The 24,159-nt window shown below is 38.1% G+C and overlaps 1 protein-coding gene across 4 annotated transcripts in view; it reads left to right on the top strand.

Moving 5' to 3' along the window:
• The window catches only part of LOC106873216 (coiled-coil domain-containing protein 134), a 73,310-nt gene that overhangs the window by 31,835 nt on the left and 17,316 nt on the right, over window positions 1-24,159 (top strand). Inside the window, exons 1-3 of one of the 4 annotated variants that reach the window (XM_014920469.3) lie at window positions 7,589-9,268; window positions 15,588-15,706; window positions 23,734-23,818. In XM_014920469.3, coding sequence (XP_014775955.1) covers window positions 9,112-9,268; window positions 15,588-15,706; window positions 23,734-23,818 — 361 coding nt within the window. In that variant the 5' untranslated portion in view covers window positions 7,589-9,111. Of the gene's footprint in view, window positions 1-7,588; window positions 9,269-9,612; window positions 9,755-15,587; window positions 15,707-23,733; window positions 23,819-24,159 lie in introns of those variants that run through there. The other 3 variants (XM_014920494.3, XM_014920483.3, XM_014920476.3) reach the window with 3 other exon arrangements.

Genomic DNA, 24,159 nt, shown 5'->3' with positions numbered 1-24,159 from the left:
TAATACACACACACACACACACACACACACACACACACACACACACACACACACATAAAATTCAATACACAACCAAAAGAGCTACTAATAGTTTCATGCTATAATACTTGAACAGGCATATTAATAAAATACGCTATGTATCTTAAGGCAATCTTTATATATATATATATATATATATATATATATATATATATATATATATACTAGACTAGACTAGACTAGACTACCCCGTTGGGGCACCTGGAAAGTCTGAGTTTCCCAGCAGAGTTTTATTTCGTGGGGTTTTTTCCTTTACCGGGTTATTTCACATGCTTTCGGCGAATGTGACACCGAAATAGCGAAATCACGCGTAAACGGCTCCTTTCCCCAGAAAAGGAAGGATTTGGCTGCTATTTCTTGTACACCCTGCTACCATGTAACAGGTATTTCGGGTCCTTCATCGCAAGTAGCTGATACGTGGGATCAGGGCATGCTAGAAATCGCAGCCAAATCTTTGGAGCTGCGATACGTTGAATGCACTCGAAAAATGTTTTGTAATGGTATTCCTTTTAGGGCGATCTTTCGCTTTGACTCTAAGAACTGTCATCCGCATCAGCTGGTTTTGTTCGTTTATTTCTGTAAATTTTTTTTTTTATTTACTTTTGCTTTAAAGTGAAAAGGAGGAGAAAGTGAAAGATGTATGAACGTGTATATGAAATGAACGTTTGTATGTGTGAGAGAGAGATAGATAGGGAGAGAGAGAGTATGACTTATACATACATGAGAGCACACACGTTCAATCACTCACTCTCTCTCATACACACATGCACACGTACATACAAAAAAGATGTACGCATATGTATTGATGTATGTACGGATACATGATAACACACCCCTTCGCGCACTCTCTCTTTCCCTCTCTTTCTCTCTCTCTCTCTCTCCCTCTCTCTTTCTCACACACGCGTCCATTTCATATACACGTACATACATCTTTCACTTTCTCCTCTCTTTCACTTTCTCCTCTCTTTCACTTTCTCCTCTCTTTCACTTTCTCCTCTCTTTCACTTTAAAACAAAAGTAAATAAATAAATAAAATGTTACGGAAATTAACGAACTCCGGATGATAAGCGAAAGATCGCCACTCGAAAATAATTTTTAAAACATTAAAATATTGTCTGTTTAAAGAAATCTAAGGTATAAATACTTACTGGGCGAAAGTAAAGAATACGTACACTCAGTGTTTAGGGCTAGGGTTAGGGTTTAGAGTTAGTGTTAGGATTAGGATTTAGGGTTATGGTTTAGGGTTTGGATTAGGGTTAGGGTTAGGATTAGAGTTTTGTTACGCCGAAAACGGGTAGTGTACGTATTCTTTACCTCCGCCACTTACTGTACAATCAACTTACATTTTTAAAATTACATTCAGTTAAACATATTTTTAAATGATTAAAATATTGTGTACGTCAAAAAGTCGACTTTTTTCCTTAGAGAACACGAGGACTATGTGTGTGTATATGTCACAGATAGCGGACGTGTATTTGTGCTGATTGACATGCCATGACGTTCATTATATGTGTGTGTATTATTCTGTATGTATGTTGACGTCATGGATGCGATATATATATATATATTTTTTTTTTCGTCAAGAAATAATGAACAAAAATTGTGTTTAATCATTTTCCTTAATAAATAGAGTCCCAAATATCACAAAAATTTGTACTGCATTACTGAGATATTTGGAGTACACACAAATATCTTTAGAGTTTTAGTATTATCAAGATGTATATCGTTTGTAAAGAACATTAACCCGAAAGAAGAAGCACACTCTAAGATGTAGAGCAATATATATTAAAAATGGGAAGGCCAGTTTATGGGATTACCTTAAGTTTCCTTTTATGTACGGGAAACCTAAGGTAATCCCATAAACCAGTCTTCACCATTTTTAATATATATATATATACTATTAAAAATGAACTTCAATCTTGTTTGTTTGCTTTGAATGTTACACAGCCAAACTGGCGCATAAGGGGAAAATACTTTGAAAGTAAAGTACCCCTGAAATGTGAAAGCGAGTTTCGCATAAATCAGACCACTGGTTCTTGAGATATGCGGTGGGGTGCCTAATGGGAAAATACTCCGAAAGTAACTTGACCCTGGAAGGGAAGAAACTCTAACCTTTCGATTAGACACGTTATATGTGTGCATATGTCACAGACAGCGGACGTGTGTTTGTGTTGATTGACACGCCATGACATTCATTATATGTGTGTGTATTCTGTATGTGTGTTGACGTCATGGATGCGATGTTTTTTAGTGACTTTAACTTGCCAGCGAAAAAATACGAGTTGTTTTTACAGTAAATGTTTCTATTTTCGCTTTTGTTAAACACAGTATTTTAATCATTTAGAAATATTTTAAAGTGAATGTGATTTCAAAAATGTAAGTTGTTTGTACAGTAAGTATTTATATTTTAGCTTTCTTTAAACAGACAATATTTTAATTTTTTAAAAATTATTTTCAAGTGAATACCATTATAAACATTTTTTTTTTTGCATATTTAAAAAATATTTTTAATTGAAAATGACTTTTAAAATACAGTAAATATTCTTAAAAGACCCGTTTGTAACCTCGGTGTGAAATAATTTTTTTCTATAGGTTTTTTCAAGTGTGTTCAACGTATCTCACCTCCAAAGATTTGGCTGCTATTTCTAGCATACCCTGCTACCACGTAACAATTACTTAAGATAAAGGGCCCAAAATAGCTGTTACGTGGTAGCAGGTCGTGCAAGAAATAACAGCCAAATCTTTCCTTCTCTGGGAAAGGAGCCGTTTGCGCGTGATTTCAATGTTACATTCGTTGAAAGCTTGCAAAATAACCTGGTAAAGAAAAAACCCACAAGACAAAACTCCGTTGGTGGGAAACTCAGAGTTTCCCGGGAAATCCCGAGGTCCTCAACACCCCTCCCCCTTTCTTTTTCGGAAGAAAGTAGTTTGCGCCGGGTTTGGAAGTGAGATACGTTGAATGCACTCGAAAAATCCCGTAGAAAAAATTATTTCACTCTGAAGTACGAACGGGTCCTTTACGAAATATTTATCCAAGATCGATGAAACTGATAAAGCAAGGGCTGAGAGTCTGGTGAGACAGAGGGGAAGAGACAGAAGCAGGAGAGATCAGGAATCGGATGCTCATGTGAGTACAAACGGAATAAAACAAGTTTTGCGAAAATCGGACCACGGGTTACCGAGGTATGCGGTTTTTTTCGGGTATCTTTATAAATAACCAAACCGGCGTACAATGGGGAAAATGTATCAGTGAAGGGAGAGAAGAAAATAGTAGTTTAGTGAAGGAGAAGTAGTGAGAGTAATAGCCCTGACTGAGAGAGAGTGAGAGAAAGTAATAGTAATAGAGAAAGGAAGGGGTGAAAAAAATCAGCGTTTCAACTCAGTGTGAGTATATGTGTGAGTATGTAAAAGGGAGGTATGTGAATGTGTGTGAGTATGTGTGTGTGTGTGTGTGTGTGTGCAATGGAAATGGGATGGTGAATGTTCAACGCTGAAAAGAAAAGTTAAACTGCTTTCAACTCTGTTTGAGTATATGTGTGTGCATGTACAAGGGAAGAATGTGAATGTTTGTATGTGTGATTATTATGTACCTTATTCATATATAAAATACTACAATTAGCCGTTATTTTTGACGGCCCAAGGTTAGCTAGTATATTTATACATTCCATCCATGGATCATTATTATTATCACTATATTTATTCTACGTTATATCGGCACAGCTTGATACGATCCCATAAAACTGTTGTTGGAAGTTGGAATCGCTAGGCCGTAGCTGACATGAAAGCATAGGAGCTTTTATGTCCGTACTCAAAAACATTTCTCGTTAACGAACTTAAAGGTGTTATAGAGTGAGAAAGAGAGAGGTATGTATATCAGAGGGAATATGATAGCGGTGAGAGTAGAGGAAAGGGAATGTTAGGCATATAATCACACACAGCAACCACCTACATAAACGTACCTGATTTACTGAGAACAATAGTTACTAAAATGGTGTCGCTGATATCATCTTCAGGATATGAAAATGATTTTGCTTCTGTGCTACTATTTTGGGTCGAATTTATGTCGACTTTACCGCCAAAGATTTTGTGATGGGTATTAGGTGATCAAAGGGGAAAACTATTCGTTCTTACTTTAACATTTAGGAAAGTGGGTTATACATCATTAGATGTACACCTGACTTTCCTATATTAAATTAGAAGTGAACAGAACGCAGAACTCCAAACTGATCAACAACAATATTTATTTATGGTGGAAAATATATAGCCTGAATGTAGATGTACTGTCCCTAGAGATGAATCGTTGGAGAGACAACTTCCTTCTTTCACACTCAATGAGAGCTTGTTTTAGACCGTCTTGCTTGTTCGCTGTCTGGCGTGGTAAGAGTGAGAATAGAAGCGGGAACGCTTGGATGTCGAAATCCACGCATGCGTGGTTAAAGATGGAGTAATGGCGACTATGCCTTTTTGGCGCCATATGACGTCACTACAAACAGTAGGAAATAGAGATACCATGTTACACCACAAAAGGAATAAAAACAGCTTTACGACAAGTTGAGAACATTCCCCCGCTAGTTCAATGCTCATCCAATTGACACTCGCTGGTGACACCTGCTTCTTCCTTACCTCACCTGCTATCTCATCTCATAACATCATATGTCCCTCTGGTCCCACGATCATTCCATGCACAAGGCACGCTTCCCCTCCTCTACATATACATACCAAAAAAAAAAAAATCTACATCAACTGAATAACGATAAAAAGATTTCAACGTACACCCTCTCCCTAATTATATCTATGTACATAATCTACAAGTGATAGCCTAACCTCGTATTCCTTACATCATCTCATTGTCGCTCGTACAGCAGGGTGGATGTTGCTCCCTCAGTAATCTTCGCAGAATTGCAGAGTTGGCCTCGAAATCATTTTTTTTTTTTTGCTGATTTCCTGCACTTCCCTTACTGAAATGACTAGTTCTGTCTGTTTTGGACAAACTACTGTTTGTTTCAGTTCTTGCAACCATTCAGCAACCTTCTTGTGCTCTTTGTCTTTGCTTCAGAGGTCACTCCAAAACCATTGACTTTCATTGTTATCTGGTATCACCTTTTCATCTGTACACTCTCCATTTATTTCTTTATAGAATCTCTTCTGATCTACTCTGAATAACCTATTCTGGTGGTAACCCTTCATATCTTACCATCTTTGCTTTCCTTGCAACGAGGCGCTGTTTCAGTTCTTCTATTACCACTTTCAGGCCCTTTCTTTCAATATTATACTTCCTTTTCAGCGCCCTGTATTTTTGTTCGCTTTTAAGCTCCTCTTTCTCTTCTCGGTCTAACACAGAAATTTCCTTCGATAGCATATCTAACACTGCCTGTATTCATTTTTTCCACCATGGGTCTTTTCTTTTGTCACTCCCATTACATTTCTTTTTCTTGACATCAACACCCTCATTTTCTGCTGCAACAATACTTGCTGCCTTGATTAAATTATTTATTATTATTATTATTATTATTATTATTATTATTATTATTATTATTATTATGTATATACTTTTGTTTTGTATTTGTACAAGTTGACTCCAAGTCTCACACTGAGACCTCAAGAGACAAATTAGAAGTTCAAATTGGTGTGACTTTTCGACTTTTAAACCTCTGCAACTTTTTTCTCCAATTTTTTTTTCTCAACATCATACCTGCAAATCAATGAGACTGGAAAGCTACATTATTATAGCCAATTTTCAGATTTATTACTTCCTTTTAAAAAAATGCATATTTTGCGAATGGAAAAAAAAACAAACTAGCTCCTAACTTCTTAACAGTGAACTGTATAGAAACTATCACTTTATTGAATTTCTTTGCAACTTCGAAATGGGGAAATATATATATATATATATATATACACATAACTCTTGGTGATAACAAATTGTTATTGTATCTTATTGTATATTGTTTTCTCTATACTTCCTCCTATTGCTTGAAGCTTACAAACTTCCTACATTCGGATCCCTGGATCATATTTATATATCTATTAATCTTGTTTATATTAATAGTTATTGCCAAGCTAACATTGCAGACCAGAAAAATAAGACGTTGATTAGCTCCAAGAGGAAGCGGCTGACCTCCCCTGTTCGAAGGTTATAATGGACACAGGTTCGTGTGTCACATAGCTAGCTAGAGGCGATGGCCTCTTCGAGCTAATCAACGGAAGCATTAGTCCTTATTTTTCTGGACTGCCATGTTAGCTTGGCAATAACTGTCAATATCCAGTACCGCTGCCGTAGTCTCCTTTAGAGAGACTTAGAAATATTAATATTTCTATTTTTGAAACTATATTAATATTTCTATTTTTGAAACTATATTAATATTTCTAATCTTGTTTATATATCTATTATTCTTAAACAAGAATATTGTTGATGATTACGAAGTATCGGCTTGTTAAGCCACCATCATCCATGAGGATGTATGTGTGCGTGTATTAGTATAAATCAAGACCCCCTACTAAATGTCATTTCAGTACTTCAGGCAACACTAAATTCAGTCACATTTATATTCAACCATGGTGATGAGTTTTCAAGTAAGATAACTCTAAACAACTTTCGTTGATGTCAGTTTTATTCGAGATTAGATACGATTTCGTAGCTTGTGTTCGCCGATGATTAAAAAGAAGAATGGAATAAAAATTTTCCAACTTGGAGATGTGGATGTCATTAAATTTTAACTTAAGCATTGGTTTGCTCTTTAAGGCAAGACTTCCTTTCGTACCCTCCACCCGCTTTATTTCTTATTAAAAATTTTTTTTTTAATAGAAACCCCCGTTTTCGGGTACGGAGATTACGAATCTGAAAAAAAAATTGGCAAAAATCGGCATTTCAAAATTTCATCACCCCCACCCCACCCCACATACACACAATATATACATACACGCATGCACACACATACACATACGCAACACATACACACACACGCATATGAACGCACACATACATAACACTCACAATCCCACGCATACACGCATACACACCCGCGCAAAAAAACGCACCTATACCCATACAAACCCCTCGTTCACACATACATGCACAAACACACAAATCCACACACACATGTACCCACGCAGATGAACCCACACATACCTCCCATACACACACAGCACACACTCATACATAGACGCACACAATTATACATACATGTACACACACACGCACGTACAAGCACACACACAAAGTAAAGTATAATTACTCCACAGACACAACCTCACGCGCGCACACACAAACCCACACGTACACACATCCATACATACCCACACGTACACACACATACATACACACGCGCACTGGAAACAAAACACATACTTCAAACTACCAATACCTTTCTACTGACCATTCTCCTACGCACATGTGTAGGTAGACACACAACAGACAGCCATGACCTTAACGATATTATGTTCAACCACACACATACATAAGCAGCCACAACTACATACACACACACCTCCTTCTCTTGCACTCTCCTGTCTTTGAAAAGAACTTTTTCTCCACCCTTTCCTTTCCAGTCGTTCCAATATGTGACCGTCTGTGCATCGTTTGTGATTTTCTTTCCCTATATTTCTGACGAAGATCTCCGATCGAAACGTTAAATCCTCTTTCTTTTCTTTCCTATCCTGAGCGTCCAATAACACTGTACTTATTCCACGTCCTCGCGTTGTTTTTTCGTGATTTTTCTTGCTTCTTCATGTTGAAATTGACTATATATATATAAAACATTAGCGGTTCGGCAAAAGGAACCGATAGAATAAGTACTAGGCTTACAAAGAATAAGTTCTGGGGGTCGATTTGTTCGACTAAAGGCAGTGCTCCAGCATGGCCACAGTCAAATGACTGAAACAAATAAAAGAATGGTGGAAAATTGATTTCCTACCATATCTTATAATGATAATGATGAGAAAGTCATAAAAATTAAGAATTTCTATTAAAAAAAACTTCATTTCTGTATTACGTATATTCATATCCCCAGGTTCGGCAAATTTCATAGTGTTAGGCAATGTAGGCTTTAACGTTAGATAAATTGGGACATGAATATACATAATACAGAAATGAAGTTTTTTAAAATAGAAATGAATTTTTATGACTTTCTCATCATTATTATTATAAGACATGGTCGGTAATTAACTTCCTACCACGTGTAATATTAAAGAAAAATTTAATGGGAGTGGGGTACAAAACGAAGTCTTTCCCACACACGCTTGTCACATTCAATTCAAATTGTCTTTATTCATAACACAGTATTGTTGTGGAAGATGACGTTTAGAAATTTCTTATCTATTAACTAATAAAAAAGGTTGCTGGATTACTACAGGATGTAAGGCAAACAAACGTTTCGCTTCGGAAGACAGGAGTAAAGGAATTGTGAAAAGTTGTGAATAAAATTAGAGGGACAGTTCTGACAGGTGATGACAGCATTCTAAAAAATTTCCTCCATCAGGAATGAGCCTGGCTAAAACAACAAACGGAGTATACATTGGTCATATCGTCACAGACTAATTCTTGTAAGATTAGATGTTTACATAACGTCAGAAGTTGTTTTTTTTAATCTATTCTTGGTGGCCACGAAATGATAATAATGGTTTCAAATTTTGGCACCAAGGCCAGCTATTTTGGGGGAGGGCGTAATTCGAATACATCAACCCCAGTTCTCGACTGGTACTTATTTTATCAATTTCGAAAGGATGGAAGGCAAAGTCGAGCTCGGCGTTATTTGAACTCAGCACATAAAGACGAACGAAATGCCTCTAAGTATTTTATTAGACGTAGTAACGATTCTGCTAGCTCGCACTTTTTTTTCAAAATGCTTTCTACTATAGGCACATGCCTGAAATTTAGGGGAGGAGATAGTCGTTCGTCTCGACTCCAGAACTTGACTGGTACTTATTTTTTCAAATCTGAAAGGATTACAGGAAACTGTAACCTCGGTGAGGATTGAACTCAGAACGAAAAGCCGGAAGAATGTGGCAGATAGATAGATAGAAAGATAAAGAGAGAGAGAGAGATTCTTAAAAGCACACGTTTCATAGAAGTCCATGCCACTTCCGGTGAAAACAGTGACAATGGTGGTACACAACTGGATATTTTATAATGTGTATCTTTTACTAAACATGATTTTACTGGGACAGGCTAAAGATTCAGGATCTTCCGCTGATGATTTCAAGAATAATGAAGAAAAAAATATTGCTACTTGTATCCTTGAATGTTTAGTTCGTGTAATTTTTAACAGAATTTTGTTTATAAGCAGCATGCTTCGTGTTAAGTCACGAAGAAATAGTTAAGTGTCGGTTAACGTGTTGTGATGTTTAGTTATGTCCCCCTTCGCAATTTAAATGCCGCCTGGAAAAAAAACATTGCTTTACGAGATAAATAAACACCAGGGATGTTATTGAAATGTGCTCGGCAATATTTTATGTTCTTATTAGAAATTAGTAACACGTAATGGGATAAATTCTGATTATATCTAATATGAAATCATTAACTTTGTTATCCGAGTTCACAAATAATTTTATTCGGTTAATTCGCTTCGTTTATCTTACCGGTTTATATATAAATATAATGTTTCTCTTATCTTTGATGTTGTTTAGCCTCAAACTAACCCTGATCGAGTCAACCGATGAGTAAATGTATTTCTGCTATGACCATAATGGCTTTTTAAGTGTATAAGGACGGTGATCCGTAAGTTTATCTACGTTCACACTGGAAAGTATAATTGGAGAGAAATTGGCTGCTATTTCTAAAAATTAGAAAGACCTGTATGAGGCTTCTTCCGTTCTATTTTGTCTTAGTCTCTCTGCTGTGTTAAGCAATCACTTGTGTTATTTCGTTTAGTATTATTTATGGTATTCCTTCGTTACTAGCAACAAACTTATCAATCACATATGATCTTGTTCGTTAATTTCCGTAAAATTTTTTATTTCTTTACTCTTCGAGAAAGTGAAAAATGTATGTACGTGTTTATGAAATGGACGTGAGTGGCTGAAAGAGAGAGTGAAAGTGTGTTGTCATGTATATATTTTTTTGCATGTATGTGTAAGTGGCACTCTCTCTCTCTCTCTCTCTCTCACACTCTCTCTCTCACACTCTCTCTCTCTTACTCTCTCTCTCTGCACGGCACCGTGGGCAAGCGTCTCCTATAACCCTGGAGTGACCAATGTGTAGTGAGTGAATTTCGTAGACGGAAACTGAGGAATCCTGTCATGCATGTGTGTGTCTTTATGTTCGTCTCCCACAAACCGACGTCGGTTTGTTTATATTCTCGTAACTTAGCACTTCATCGAAAATTGACCGATAAAATAAGTACCAGACTTTAAAAAACAAACAAAAAATACATATTAGGCTCGATTTGTTCGAGTACAGCCAGGCTGCTGTTCAGTTATTGAAACGAGTAAAAGATATTTAGTGTATCTTAAACCTAGATTTTAGATATATTGACTTATTGTCCTTAATTGTTAATTTAATTATGACTATCATCAATATGTTGGTTTCAAATTTTGGCAGAAGACCTACAGTTTTGGGAAGAAGGATTCAACTGATTATATCCACTAGTACTTATTTTATCGACCTTGAAAGGATGAAAGGCAAAGTAGATCTCAGCAGAATTTGAATTCAGAATGTGAAGGTGGACAAAATGCCGCTAAGCATTTTGTCCAGTGTGGTAATAATTCTGCAAGCTCACTGCCTTACTATCATCAATATATTGGTTCCAAATTTTGGCAGAAGGCCAGCGATGTCGGGGTGAGGGATAAGTCAGTACTCAATTGGTACTTATTTTATCGACCCCAAAAAGATGAAAGGCAAGTTGAACTTGGCAGCTTTTGAACTCAGAACGTTAAGATGGATGAAATACCACTAAGCATTTTGTCCTGCATGTTAATGAATCTGCCAATTCTCCCCCTTACTATCATCAATATATTAACATCCGTTCTCTTGTTCTATCAAAGGTTGGATGATTGTCTTATGTGACCACATGTGTTGGTCTTGTTGCAGCGTCTCATAAGAAAAGACCAGCATCTGAAATTGACCCTATTTGGATCCCCCCACCTCATCTGCTACGGATACTTTCCATTAATTGCTATTAACTTCAAATGTTCATAGTGAATGTATCTTTGATATGGGTACTCTGTTGGTTATGACAACAAGGATGTCAGTTGATCCGATCAACTGAACGGCCTGCTCATGAAATTAACATGCATGTGGGCTGAGCACTCTACAAACATGCATGCCCTTAACATAGTTCTTAGGGAGATTCAGTATGACACAGAATATGACATGGCTGGCCCTTTGAAATACAGGCACTTACTACATATTTTCGCCAGCTAAGTGGACTGGAGCAACATGAAATAAAGTACCTTGCTCAAAGATACAGTGCTCTGCTGGGAATCGAACTCACAACCTTAATGTCATGGGCTGAATATCCAAACCACTACGCTTTGCACCTCCATGTATCTTTTATGCTGACATTTGCTCTACCTTTTAAGTTAACATAACCAAAGGATCGTATCTAACTTAGTTTTCACATAATTTCGACATCCATTACCCTTGTATTATTACTGTGTATTTTAAGGTGGCAATCTAGCAGAATTGTTAGCATGCCAGGTGAAATGCTTAGTGGCATTTCATCTGTCTTCACATTCTGAGTTCAAATGCTGCCAAGGTCGATAAAATAAGTACCAGCTGTGTACTGGGGTTGATGTAATTGATAATCCCCTTCCCTAAATTTCAGGCCTTGTGCCTATATATATATCTCCTTTGCACATGTTTCATGCAGGTTACCTTTTTACACAGTTGTCTGCTATACACCTCTAACTCCTCCTTTTTGCTAAAAGCTTAAATTAGAATGTCTCTAAATTTCTCAATTTGCTGGGTCTTCAGGTTTTTATATTTTTCTTTTCCAGACTGGCTACTGGCTTGTTTTTCTGAGTTGTTCCAGCTCTAAGTCTGAAGTCACTAACCTCTAACTTATGTCATGTACATTCTTCACTTGGAGAAGACTTTGCATTTACAAGTGTCTGTCTATCCTGATTTCTTGTGAGAATGTAGCCAATCTGGCTTGTGTGCCTACTAGATTGGTAGATGATTAGGTGGCTGGTTGGTTTCTTGAAATTAATGTTGCAGATTATCAAATCATTCACATCACAGAACACCAGTAGCCTTACTCCCTTCTCATTTCTTGAGCTAAAGCTGTAACCTCAATATACACCATGAAATCCATTGGAGTGATGCTTAATGTGTCTGTTGAAGTCATGAGCCACAATAAGAACATTACTATCATTCATCATTGAGGTAGACTGCAAAAGGACCTTATAAAATTGGTCCTTTTGATCATCAGCCAGCTCAGGATGTGGAACACACACATGAACAGTTCAGTAGGATCTGATGGATTGGAAGACCATGTCTTTAACATGCACCAGCGCTTGTGGAGCTTCCTTATTATCTACCTCACAAGAGAGGAGGAGAATAGGAGAGAGAGTGGTGACATTTGGTGAGGTCTTGAAAAGTTAATGTGTGATGGGAGGAATGGGTTTAGTGCTTTGAGAAGGTAGATACTAGACTGACAGTGTTAGGGAAAAGAAAAGAGTAGAATGAGATAGTCACAGAGTGAAGAGGCTGGTAGAGTGGTTTGAGCAGCAGGTGATTCAGTGCTACTATAAATTATATGTGGGTGGATAAAGTGTTGTAGAAAAGAGACATGACAATGATGAGACCAGAGCATATCCTCAAGGAACAGCCCAAAAATGTAAAGAAAAAGAAAGTATGATGACAGATAAATTAGGAAGGGTAGGTAAAGATTTGCTTGAGTGGTTCTGAAGAACAAAGGAAGGGGATATTCAGTCTGCACAGATTGTTTTTCTGTCAGTGATGGTGGGCATAGTATGCAGTGGGTAGGAGAAGAGATGGAGAGATGCAAGGGGATAGGTAAGTGGTTGTACACTCACTACCCACTATTCTAATCAGCGTTTTGCCTAGCTTGCACAAGGGTTTATGTCTTCTGCAGCACTGTGTTTGCCTGCTGATACAGCCCCTGTCCTCTTCATCAGGTTTAGTATTTTGAGATCATTTTTCACCACATTATTGTAAAGTATCCCCAGTTTCCTTCTTCCACATGTACTATTCACATTAAGTGCTTGGCACTCTTGTGCATCTGCCATCCTCCCTTTGCATCACATATTGATATCATCTCAGTCTCCTTTCTTACACAATACATCTGATTCCCCTTATAATCATTTTGTCTCAGTTCATTTATACCTTGTCATTCCTGTGCTATATCCAGCAAAGCATGCTACCTCATTTTTTTCTAGTCTTCATTGGACCTTCATATTTAAAGCCTGCATCTCACTACTATGCAGCAGTACACTTCATGCATAAGCATCATGCAGTCTGCTCATGACTTTGAAAGAGAAGCTCTTTGCTGCTAGGATAGGTAATGGCTCCCTGAACTTTTTTCAATCTGCTCTTATTATGGCTACCACACATTGAGGACAGACACCCTTCCTACTGGTTAGGTCACATTGGTATCCTACTCCGCAGTGATTCCTGATGGTCCAGGAGATTTCCCTGTCATTATATTTTGAATTGCCTTATTTATTATACTGCTGTCAACTCTGATAGTTGGTCTCTCAGTTGGTTCTATATTTCAAAGATTCTCTCCTTCTCCTATGCGTTCTCCACATTTAGCGACCTTTCATAGTGGCACTGCCAAGCATCTTCCTTCTCTGAATTGCGAAGTGTAAGTATGCCATTATCCATACAGACATATTTCTCACCCACAACATTTCTCATCATCATCATCGTTTAACGTCCGCTTTCCATGCTAGCATGGGTTGGACGATTTGACTGGATGATTTCTATTCTCTCTGATACACTGCAATCCTGAACACCTCATGCTATGTATGTATATATGTTTGTGTGCATATATGTGTATTAAATGCATATGAGCTAAGAGAAATAATTCAGGGTAGCCAGTGGCATGTATTCAAACAATGTAGATAGATACAGATATATCAAATACTGTACAGCATATTCTTTATTTCTTGAAATCATCTCCACATCTAGAGGGTGTGTCATAATTGCCAAATGGCAGTTAAGGTCAGCTCCACTTGAGGAGGGAAGATAATCAAAAGAAACAAAAATTCTCCAAGGTTGACATGTCATTAAGGAAAAGGACAGGCTTATTGTCTGGAGATAAGAGGACATTCAGCCTCAATAGTCTTTGTCAGCCTGACAATTGTCTGACCTTATCTCCAGTAACCAAGGGACCTCAACATGTCCAAAAACTGTAGAACACATGATCAAGGTGATCTGCATAAATTAAATGTAAACTCTTGACCCTTGACTCACTCTGTATCTTCATTATTGTCATTTAAAATCTGGACCAGGCAATGCGTTGTGTTCTTAAGCAAAACACTTCATTTCACATTGCTCCAGACCACTCAGCTGGCAAAAACGAGTATTTCTGCAACAGGCTGGCATCCTGTTCATGTGGGGAATATATATGCCATGGAAACCAGGAAACCAGCTCTATGAGTCTATATGACTCGGGAATGAACTAACCTTTTTACTTTGCTATCTATATGATATATAACTGCTCAGAATTTTCCTGTTGATTTTGCACTAACTATTGTAATAAAGCAATCTTGATGACTTCAAACATACTGGATGGAAGTACATAGCTTCTAATGAGTGGCTCAGTGTTGGTAAAAAGAAATGGAACATAGTGAAAAGAATTTTAAACATTTTTCTGGGTGAAAAAGAAGAGTTGTTTCTCATGGTTTGGTTTTCACTTTGACTGAAGTGTGTAAGCTGTGTTTATGTGTATATGTTGGTTTCTAGTCCAAAAAAGGACATGATCACATTACCGAAACATATTTCCATTCATGAGGGCAGTATCCAAAATTTTGCTTTTTGGGAGTGTTCAGGTTGAATGAATTTTTTAGAATGACTCACCTTCTGCCAAAGAAAGCTTGCACTGTCTACTTCCATACAGGTATGATCAAGACTGTTGTAGTAACTTCCTTTTGATTTTGTACCGCTTATAGATATAGCTGTTTATTGTTATAACATTGCACCTCTTTTTGATTCTTAAGTGCTCAATGAATGATCAATTCCACACAGAAGCTGTGGTCTATGAAGCGGAGCATGTTGTCCAACATACAAAAAAATGTCAGAATGGGAAGCAATTCCTGTCTATCCAATCCTCTCACAAAGCATTGGTTGGCCTACTGATATAGTGGATGAAACTTGCATAAGTGGGGACTGTGCCTGAAACAACATGGTTTCAATGCAACTTCTCAATTATGGAGCCATGCCTTTACCTGTCATGTGTATACGTATGTCTGTGTGTATGTGTTGGCATAGACTTATTTCTTCAGGTTTTTGTTATTCTGATTCTTGCTAACAGATCATTTTCTATTCTTGTCAACACAGTTTTGATTGTAAATATTGTGAAAATCCTTTTTTTTTTTTCATTTTGGTGATGTTGTTTCAAAATTATTCCTTAATGATTAAATAGATCAAAAGTTATTCCGTTATCAACGCAGTCTACAAAAAGAAGCTATAAACCACCTGTTACAGATGAATACAGTTAATCAATACAAGTTTACCAAAAGTACATTGGAAGAAATTTTCAAGGTAATCAATCATAAACTTTTGTAATTCTTGACTTATTGTCTCACTTTCTAAACCAATCTAATTAGTGTAGAAACCAAAATATTTGCTATTTAAAACAATTGATATCTGCTTTGTTTCTTATGTCCTTAATAAGCACAGTTATAGCTGTATAGTTAAAAAGCTTACATTGCAGTCATGTACTGTCAGGTTCAATCCCACTGTGCAGCACCTTGGGCATGTTATCTTCTACAGTAGACATGGGACAACTAATGTCTTGTGAATGAATTTGGTAGATGGAAACTATACATTCGTCCATCCATCCATCCAGCCTTCCATCTATCCAGTCTGCCAATCAGCCAGCAGTGGTGGAGGATGTTCTGAAAATATTATTGCTAGAATAAGAATAAGATGGAGAAAGTTCAGAGGACTATTACTTCTTTTGGCAACAAAATGACTCTGAGTGAAAGGCAAATTGTATGATGTTTGTGTATGAATGGCTATACTCCATGGTAATGAGACATGGGCTCTGAATGCAGCAATGGAGAAGACTACATTGGTTTGGACATGTGAATCATATGAATGAAGACAGTTTTAAGAAGTGCTGATTGCTTAAAGTGGATGGCACTAGTAGACAAGGGAGACCTAGGAAGACATGGGATGAAATAGTGATGACCGATCTCAGGATGTTGGACTTCATGGAGATGACAATGGACCAATGGCAATATGAGGATCTTGAAAAGACCTGAAACTGGGTGTTCCACCCATATGTAATAATAAATTTTTTCATACACCCTACCCCAACAAACCAAACTACATCTCCTCTTCTGTTCCTCACATTTTCTCATTTTCATGCACTATGCTTATGCTTATCTCCTGCTTTCCAATCCTGTTCTCACCGCCCTGCTCACTGTATCATTGTTATCCTGTTGTCCTCCACCTCCTCTATATATTCAGGTTTCACCAGTCACTGCATCCCACCCACTTCTGCTCTTTGCATTCATGTGAAGTCCTACTCCCTTTTCATGTATTCTTGGCAATACTCTACCATCGCATTTATATTTTCATCTCCATACCTTGAGGGTATGCCCTGACACTTCGTCACCATCTCTCTCACTCTGTCTTGCACTCTCATCTTCTTGTTCTCTTCCACTCTCTCCTTCTTGATCACTCTCTCTCTCTCTCTCTCTCTCTCTCCAGGTAACTCTGTTATCTCCTCTACAGCAAAACACCTGTTTCTGTCCCAATGTTACACTCTAACCTGTCATCACCTGGCACAAAGCAACCTCCTTCAATGCACCCCCTCTCAAAGGATCTTTGTGTTATAAGTGACTTGGTGACCCTGCTAATGTTGGTGCCATGTAAAAAGCATCCAGTCCTCTCTGTAAGGTGGTTGGTGTCAGGAAGGGCAACCAGCTGTAAAAACCCTGCTGAAACAGATAGTGATGGCTGGTGCAGTCATCTACCTAGCCAGCTCCTGTTAAACAGTCCAACCCTTGCCAGCATGGAAAACAGACATTAAATGATGATGATGATGATAATATATCTGTGTGTGTAATCATGTTATATATATATATATATATATCTGTAGAAACCCTGCCAAATCAGATTGGAGCCTGGTGTAGCCATCTGGTTTCACCAGTCCTCAGTCAAATCGTCCAACCCATGCTAGCATGGAAAGCGGACATTAAACGATGATGATGATGATATATATATATATATATATATATACATATATATATATATATATATATATATATATATATATATATATATATATATATATATATGTAGATAGATAGATAAATAGATAGATGTGTATGTTTGTTAAGCCCCCCCCCCCTAACATACACATATGCGCACGCACACACACACATACACACACACACACACACACACACACACACACACACACACACACACTACTTGACAATCAGTGTTGGTTTGTTTATATTCCTACTTAATGGTTCAGAAAAAAAAAATGGAATAGAGTAAGTACCAGACATAAAAATAAAACATACTAGGATTCAACATGTTAAACTAAAATTCTTCAAGGCAGTGCCCCAGCATGACCAGTCAAGTGACTGTAACAAGTAAAAGGGTAAAAGGTAAAAGATAGAAATACAAATTTGATTGGTAGATTTAGGATTTATGACTGACTGGACTGAAGATCCACAATGAATATTTAAAAATATTTCTGTGTTGTCACTGAGCTAAATTTTCTTGTTAGTTATTCAACGTATCCCTGTTTATGGGCATACATCCAGAATTATGAAAGCTTATAACCCTCTCCATCAGCTCATTTATGACCTATCATTCTCATTATGCTTTTAACCCTTTAACATTTAAACTGGCCATATCTGGCCCAAATATTCTGTCTGTGTTATGTTGAAACCCAACAAGATCTGCTCTTTCTAACCTACCCTGCAGTGTCATTCTAAAAATAAACAATCACATTATCAAAATCTTGTAGCTATGAGATAATGCATGATTAATTCAAAACAAAAGGAATAAATAAGGATTACATCTGACAGAGTTATCAGGGTTTAATAAGACAAATACTTGTTAGATATTGTGTACAACTTTTGGAACTAGCAAGGTCTGAGAACTAGATTCACTAGAGATCTTGCTTCAAATGGGATCCATTAGTCTAAGGAAACTATAATGAAATAAAAATCTGATTCATTCAATATAATGAAAAAGTAAATATTCGACAGGTATTCTGGTCAAATATTCTTATGATACACACATGGAAAGGAAACTTTGTCACCAGCATGCACCAGTGTCGCCACTGTCATCATCATCCCCATCCCCACCATCATCATCTGCAGCAGCATCACCACAACCACCACAACCATCATTATCATCACCATATAATGTATGCTTTCCATGCTGGCATGGGCTGGACAGCTCAACAGGATTTGTTGGGCCAGAGAACTGCATCATGGTTGATGTCGTCTTTGTCATGGTTTCTATGGTCGAATGCTTTTTGTAATACCAGTCACTTCACAGAGTATATTGGATGTTTTTTTTTTTTACATTGGCACTGGCACTTGTGAGGTCATCAAGTAACTTGCAAGACAAAACCCCTCAACTCATCAGCTTTTATTAAAGACGCTTTCAATTCTTTCTTCCGTCTGCTTCTGACTTTCTCCAAAGATCATGGTATGGGTTAAACGGTTTGACTGGAACTGGTAAACCAGATAGCTGCACCAGGCTCCCGTCTGTTTTCACTTGATCTCTACAACTAGATGCCCTTCCTAATGCCAACCACTCCATAGAGTGTACTGAGTACTCTTTAATGTGTCACTAAATTCCTTTAAACATTTACTATGTACAATGTTTAAGGGAATTTAGAATGTCTTGGTGTCTTATGTAAGCAGTACTTCAGTGTGAAGTGGACTTATTTGAAGTGTTAGCAGCTGTTTAGAGCTGATATATTTTTTAAGTGAAGAGGAAATTCAGTCTATAAGTTGAATTTTGGCTCTTTAGAGAATTGGCTGTTCCAAAGTGGATGAAGGATTATTAGAATTTGAGTGTCAAGATGATGTGTATTTTTTATGAATAGAAGAAATGCAGCAGTCATGATTGAGAAATAGATATGGAGCTATTGCAGGAAGTGTTGAACAAAGCCTTGCGAGTGGATTTGGTTTATGGAAGATTAAAGAAGACTGTGATGTGTGTATGTATGTGTGTGTGTATGTGTGTATACGTGTGTGAGTGAATGTGTGTGCGTACATGCGCGTGCATGCATGTGTGTGTGTGTGTGTGTGTGTGTGTGTATCCTTGTCTTCATACTACACAATAATTGAGATTTGAGTCTCCTTGTTGCACCAACAGTGTCATTCATTTTCAATATTCTGCATTCATTTCCAATTTCTGGTCATGGGAAAATATTACCTTGCTTGGAAATAGGTGAAGGTTGGTGGCAGGAAGGGCCCTACCTTTGTAATTGACCTGTGCAAATATAGAAAATGCAAAAGTGGACTCTAACATGATGAAGAAGAACTAAAAAGCTCTCACAGAAGGTGACTCAAAATAAAATTTAACAAATGAAAATTGAAGATAAAAGCATCTGTGTTTTAAACTTTTATATGAAAAGTGAGGAAAGAGCACATGATATGTGTATGCTTGGAAGAGAGAGAAGGCTAACTGTTACCGAGATGAATAGAAAAGGGAATAGAAAGAAGTTCTATCATGGAAAGATATGTCAGTCAGTGAAAATGATTAGTTTGATTCATCTGTCATATTCAACTGCAGATGTCTGCTGATGTCAGTGGTGTCAACTTTGCATTCCTCTGTCATTCTTTAACCTTTCATCTCCTGGCATAAATCATCTCCTTTAATACTATACCGTTCCAGTTGCAATTTACTTGGCAACCTCACCAATGCTAGTGCCACATAAAAACAATCCCTATACACAGTGATTCCCCACAACAATGGTCTCTTAGCCCTCCAATACTTCCTTGACCGTCTCCCTGACCCCACACCCAGCACCTCCACCCTTCTTCGCTTGGCAGAGCTCATCCTCACTCTCAACTGCTTTAAGTTTGCCGGGGAAACCTACCAACAGTGTCTGGGGTCGTGATGGGAACGAGAATGGGCCCCAATTTCACCAACCTCTTTGTTGGTCACATTGAGGCCCAAGTATTTTCCCAATTATCCGGGCCGACCCCAGAGCTACATAGATGACTGTATAGGTGCCACCGCCCTCTCCCGTGAACAACTCTGCCACTTCATCACTTTCCTCTCTAACGTCCACTCTTCTCTCCAATTCACTTCTACTATCTCTAACACCTCGGTTAACTTCCTTGATATCACTCTTACCATTGACCACACCTCCCACTCTCTCACTGCCTCCACCTTCTTCAAACCCATAGATTCCAACCTTTACCTCAACTCCTCCTCCTCCCATCCCTTCCACACTAAACAGGCCATCCCCTACTCCCAGTTCCTCTGCCTCCGACGCTTGTGCAACCAGGACCAGGATTTTGAAACTTAGTCCCAGTACCTTGCCCACCTGTTCATGCATTGAGGATACCCATCAACCCTTGTCCAAACCGCCCTTGTCTGTGCTTGTCAAATCTATCACACCACCGCCCTCTCTCCTTCTCCACACCCCCTTTCCCCTCCTTTTCTACCCCTCCACCCTACTCCTTCGTCAGAGGAGCCTACGGGCTTTCCTTTGTCTCCAGCTCGATCCCACCACCCACCCCATTTTCTCCAACCCACTCTTGTCCTCCTTTAAATGCACCTGGAACCTATGCAATCTTCTGATCCATAGCACCTTCTCTTCCCCCCAGCCCCACCCGGATCCTTCCCATGCTCCAGATCCCACTGTCACACCTGCCTCTTCATCGCCAACACTACTTCTCTCACTGGTTCCAATCAGCACACTCTTTGTATCACAAATTCCTTCCCTTGCACCTCTTCTAGCTTCATATACTATATTAGATGCAGCCTCTCTGGTAAACTATACATAGGTCAGATGGGCTGCCAACTGGCCGACCGGTTCACCGAACATCTAAGGGATGTTTGGCTACGTTCAAACACCCCATCGCCTGTCACTTCTGCTTGGCCAACCACTCCCCCTCTTACATCTCTGTCTTTGGCCTTGCTCTACACCACAGATCAACACACAGCTCCGCCTGGAACAGCGTTATATTTTTAATCTACAAACAACTATCCTCTTCGGACTAAACACAACCCCCTCCTCCTATTGTCTGCCTCTACACCTCCTGCAACAAAGCAACCTTATTTCATTTCTCACTTTTTGTTTTTAATTGCGCTATTTTGTATTGTATTAACTTCTTTATCCTCTTTCAACCTTAATTTATTATAATTTTTATTTCTATATACACGCACACATGCACACATATCCACACACATGAAAAAATACACGCACCCATGCACATACATGCACACATACACATATACATGCACATATACACACACATACTTCCATACACATACACACATGCACATGTACACGTTCACACACATATGCATACACATACATACACACCCACCCGCATACACCCATGTGCACACACACGTACACGAACGCACACACAGGAATGCACAGATACCTAACCCACACAACCCTACACACACACAGACACACACACCTATATACACACACCACACCTATATATACACACACACACACACAGACCTGCGTGCACGCACATACCCACACAGACCTGCGTGCACGCACATACCCACACATACCTCCTCTTGCACCCTCCTGTCTTAGAACTTTTTCTTCACCCATTCCCTTCCGGTCATTTCAATATGTGACTGCGTGTGTATTGTTGGCGATTTTCTTCGTCTTCCCTTCTTTGGACTTTTTCTATATTTCTGATGAAGAGCTCCGCTCGAAATGTGAAATCCTCTTTCATTTCTTTCCTTTCCTGAGCATCCAATAACACTGTACTTATTCCACGTCCTCGCGTTGTTGTTTTTTCTTGCTTGTTCATTATATATATATAGATATATATATATTCAACTTTACAATGAAAGTAAACAAAGATTGTTCTTTTTTTTTTTTTTTTTTTTAGAAGCGTTGAGATGTATTGTAAGATACAGAAATAGATTTATTTCTCAAACGCGCGATAATGCTATAAATAGCATGATCAGGATAAATTATCCATATAATGCAGAAAAATACGTTGCCGGCCAGCCATGAGACTCGAACTCACATCTCTGTGATTACATGTTCGAGTCTCATGGCTGGCCGGCAACGTATTTTTCTGCATTATATGGATAATTTATCCTGATCCCGCTATTTATAGCATTATCACGCGTTTGAGAAATAAATTTATTTCTGTATCATATATATATATATATATATATATATATATATATATATATATATATATATATATATATAAAACAAATGATAGAGATGGAAAATGGAATATACAAGAAACTTTATTGCTCATAACAATTGTTTCAACCCATCTTGCATTGACCCACATGGATGAGATACTGTACAACTGGTTGTGGTGCATCACTTGGTGCAGAAGAGTCTCATCAAGTATTAAATATATGTAGACAACTGTTTCTAACCTTGCAATGAAATCTGCCATTTGCCATTCCTGCTTAAGGGCTAAAACCTATAGTCACTAACAACATGCTGTATTAGAAACTGAGCAAAACAGGATTTATCTTGCAAGATATCACTTGTCATCTCACTGAGACACTTCTGCACCAAGGGATACAGACTTGTGAATGCACAGACTAATGGGGTTATTTTTTCTGGTCTGTCTGTGTTGCTTGACAACAGTCACTCAATTAGCCTTTCAAATCTCAAAGCGTTTGCTGACTGCTGCACACCATTCTCTTCTATCCAATACTGTTTGCTCCCATTCTTTATATGTTGAAGGCCTTCAGTGAGGCTTTCAATGTGTCTTTGTAGCACCTTTTCTGGCCTCCTTGGGAGCATTTATCATTCTAGAGATTGCCCTTAAACAGTTTCTTTAGAAGCTGACATGACATAAGGACTATGTTATCTGCTCAATGCAGCTGTGATTGCATCAGGATTTTGTGAATGCTGGGTAATCAAGAATGAAAAAGTACTTCTATGTCAAAAATACCATCCTCCTGTTTGAGGTCTGTGGCATGGAAGTATTTTAACTTCCTTGTAAATCAGTGGAAGATTGTCTTCGCAACCATTGAGCTGTTGGTGAGAATCATGCTTCAGTACACTCTTAGGATTGATACCTCTCCTGTTTCACACATTCTTGCTGAGTAAGTGATCTTGTCTGCTGCATTCACTTGTTGTCAGTTGATGAAGATGTTGGGTTTAGTGCATCCTGGAACTGGCTGGTGCACTACTTTGGTCTTCTTTATACTGATTGTCAAGTTAAAATTGTTGCCGGTAACAGATATTTATATTCCATCCAATCCATGTTAGCATAGAATAAGTGGATGTTAAAAAATTATGGTGATAATGATGATGATGATAAGAGAAGTGTTAGGTAATTTTATATAATTTGGTAACATTTGAGTTGTGCATTAACAGTATTTCTGTATTTTTATCATTTAAGATTTTAACAGAAGCCAGAAATGATCTAACAAAATGGGGATATCTTGCTGAAGATGCCTTTCCATCGAATATGACTGTTAGAAATTGTAAGTTTAATCTTAGCTCTGTCTGTGATATTACAAAAATGAATAGAAAAAAGTAATGATTATTGCCACATCAATATGGCTGTCCTGTAGAAATCAACATTACTGCAGTTTTTAACCCTGAGAGGAGCCTCCTCCAGCTGGTTATCAATGCAATCTGCACCTGATATATTTTGCAAACGGGGAAGTGAATCCCTGATGGGGTTACCAGACCATATGGTTTCGCACTACTTGTGTCCATTCTCAGTGGTGAACACCCATCCGCTAGAGATAGCAGTAATTTGCTCTTTTAGAGGTTTTCTTACTTAGCTGCTTTGCATGTTGCAAAATCAGTGACTGATTGT

This window comes from Octopus bimaculoides, chromosome 11 (assembly GCF_046866305.1).
Source record: "Octopus bimaculoides isolate indiv1 chromosome 11, ASM4686630v1, whole genome shotgun sequence".
Classification (NCBI taxonomy): Eukaryota; Metazoa; Mollusca; class Cephalopoda; order Octopoda; family Octopodidae; genus Octopus; species Octopus bimaculoides.
This window is presented reverse-complemented; position numbering and strand designations above follow the sequence as displayed.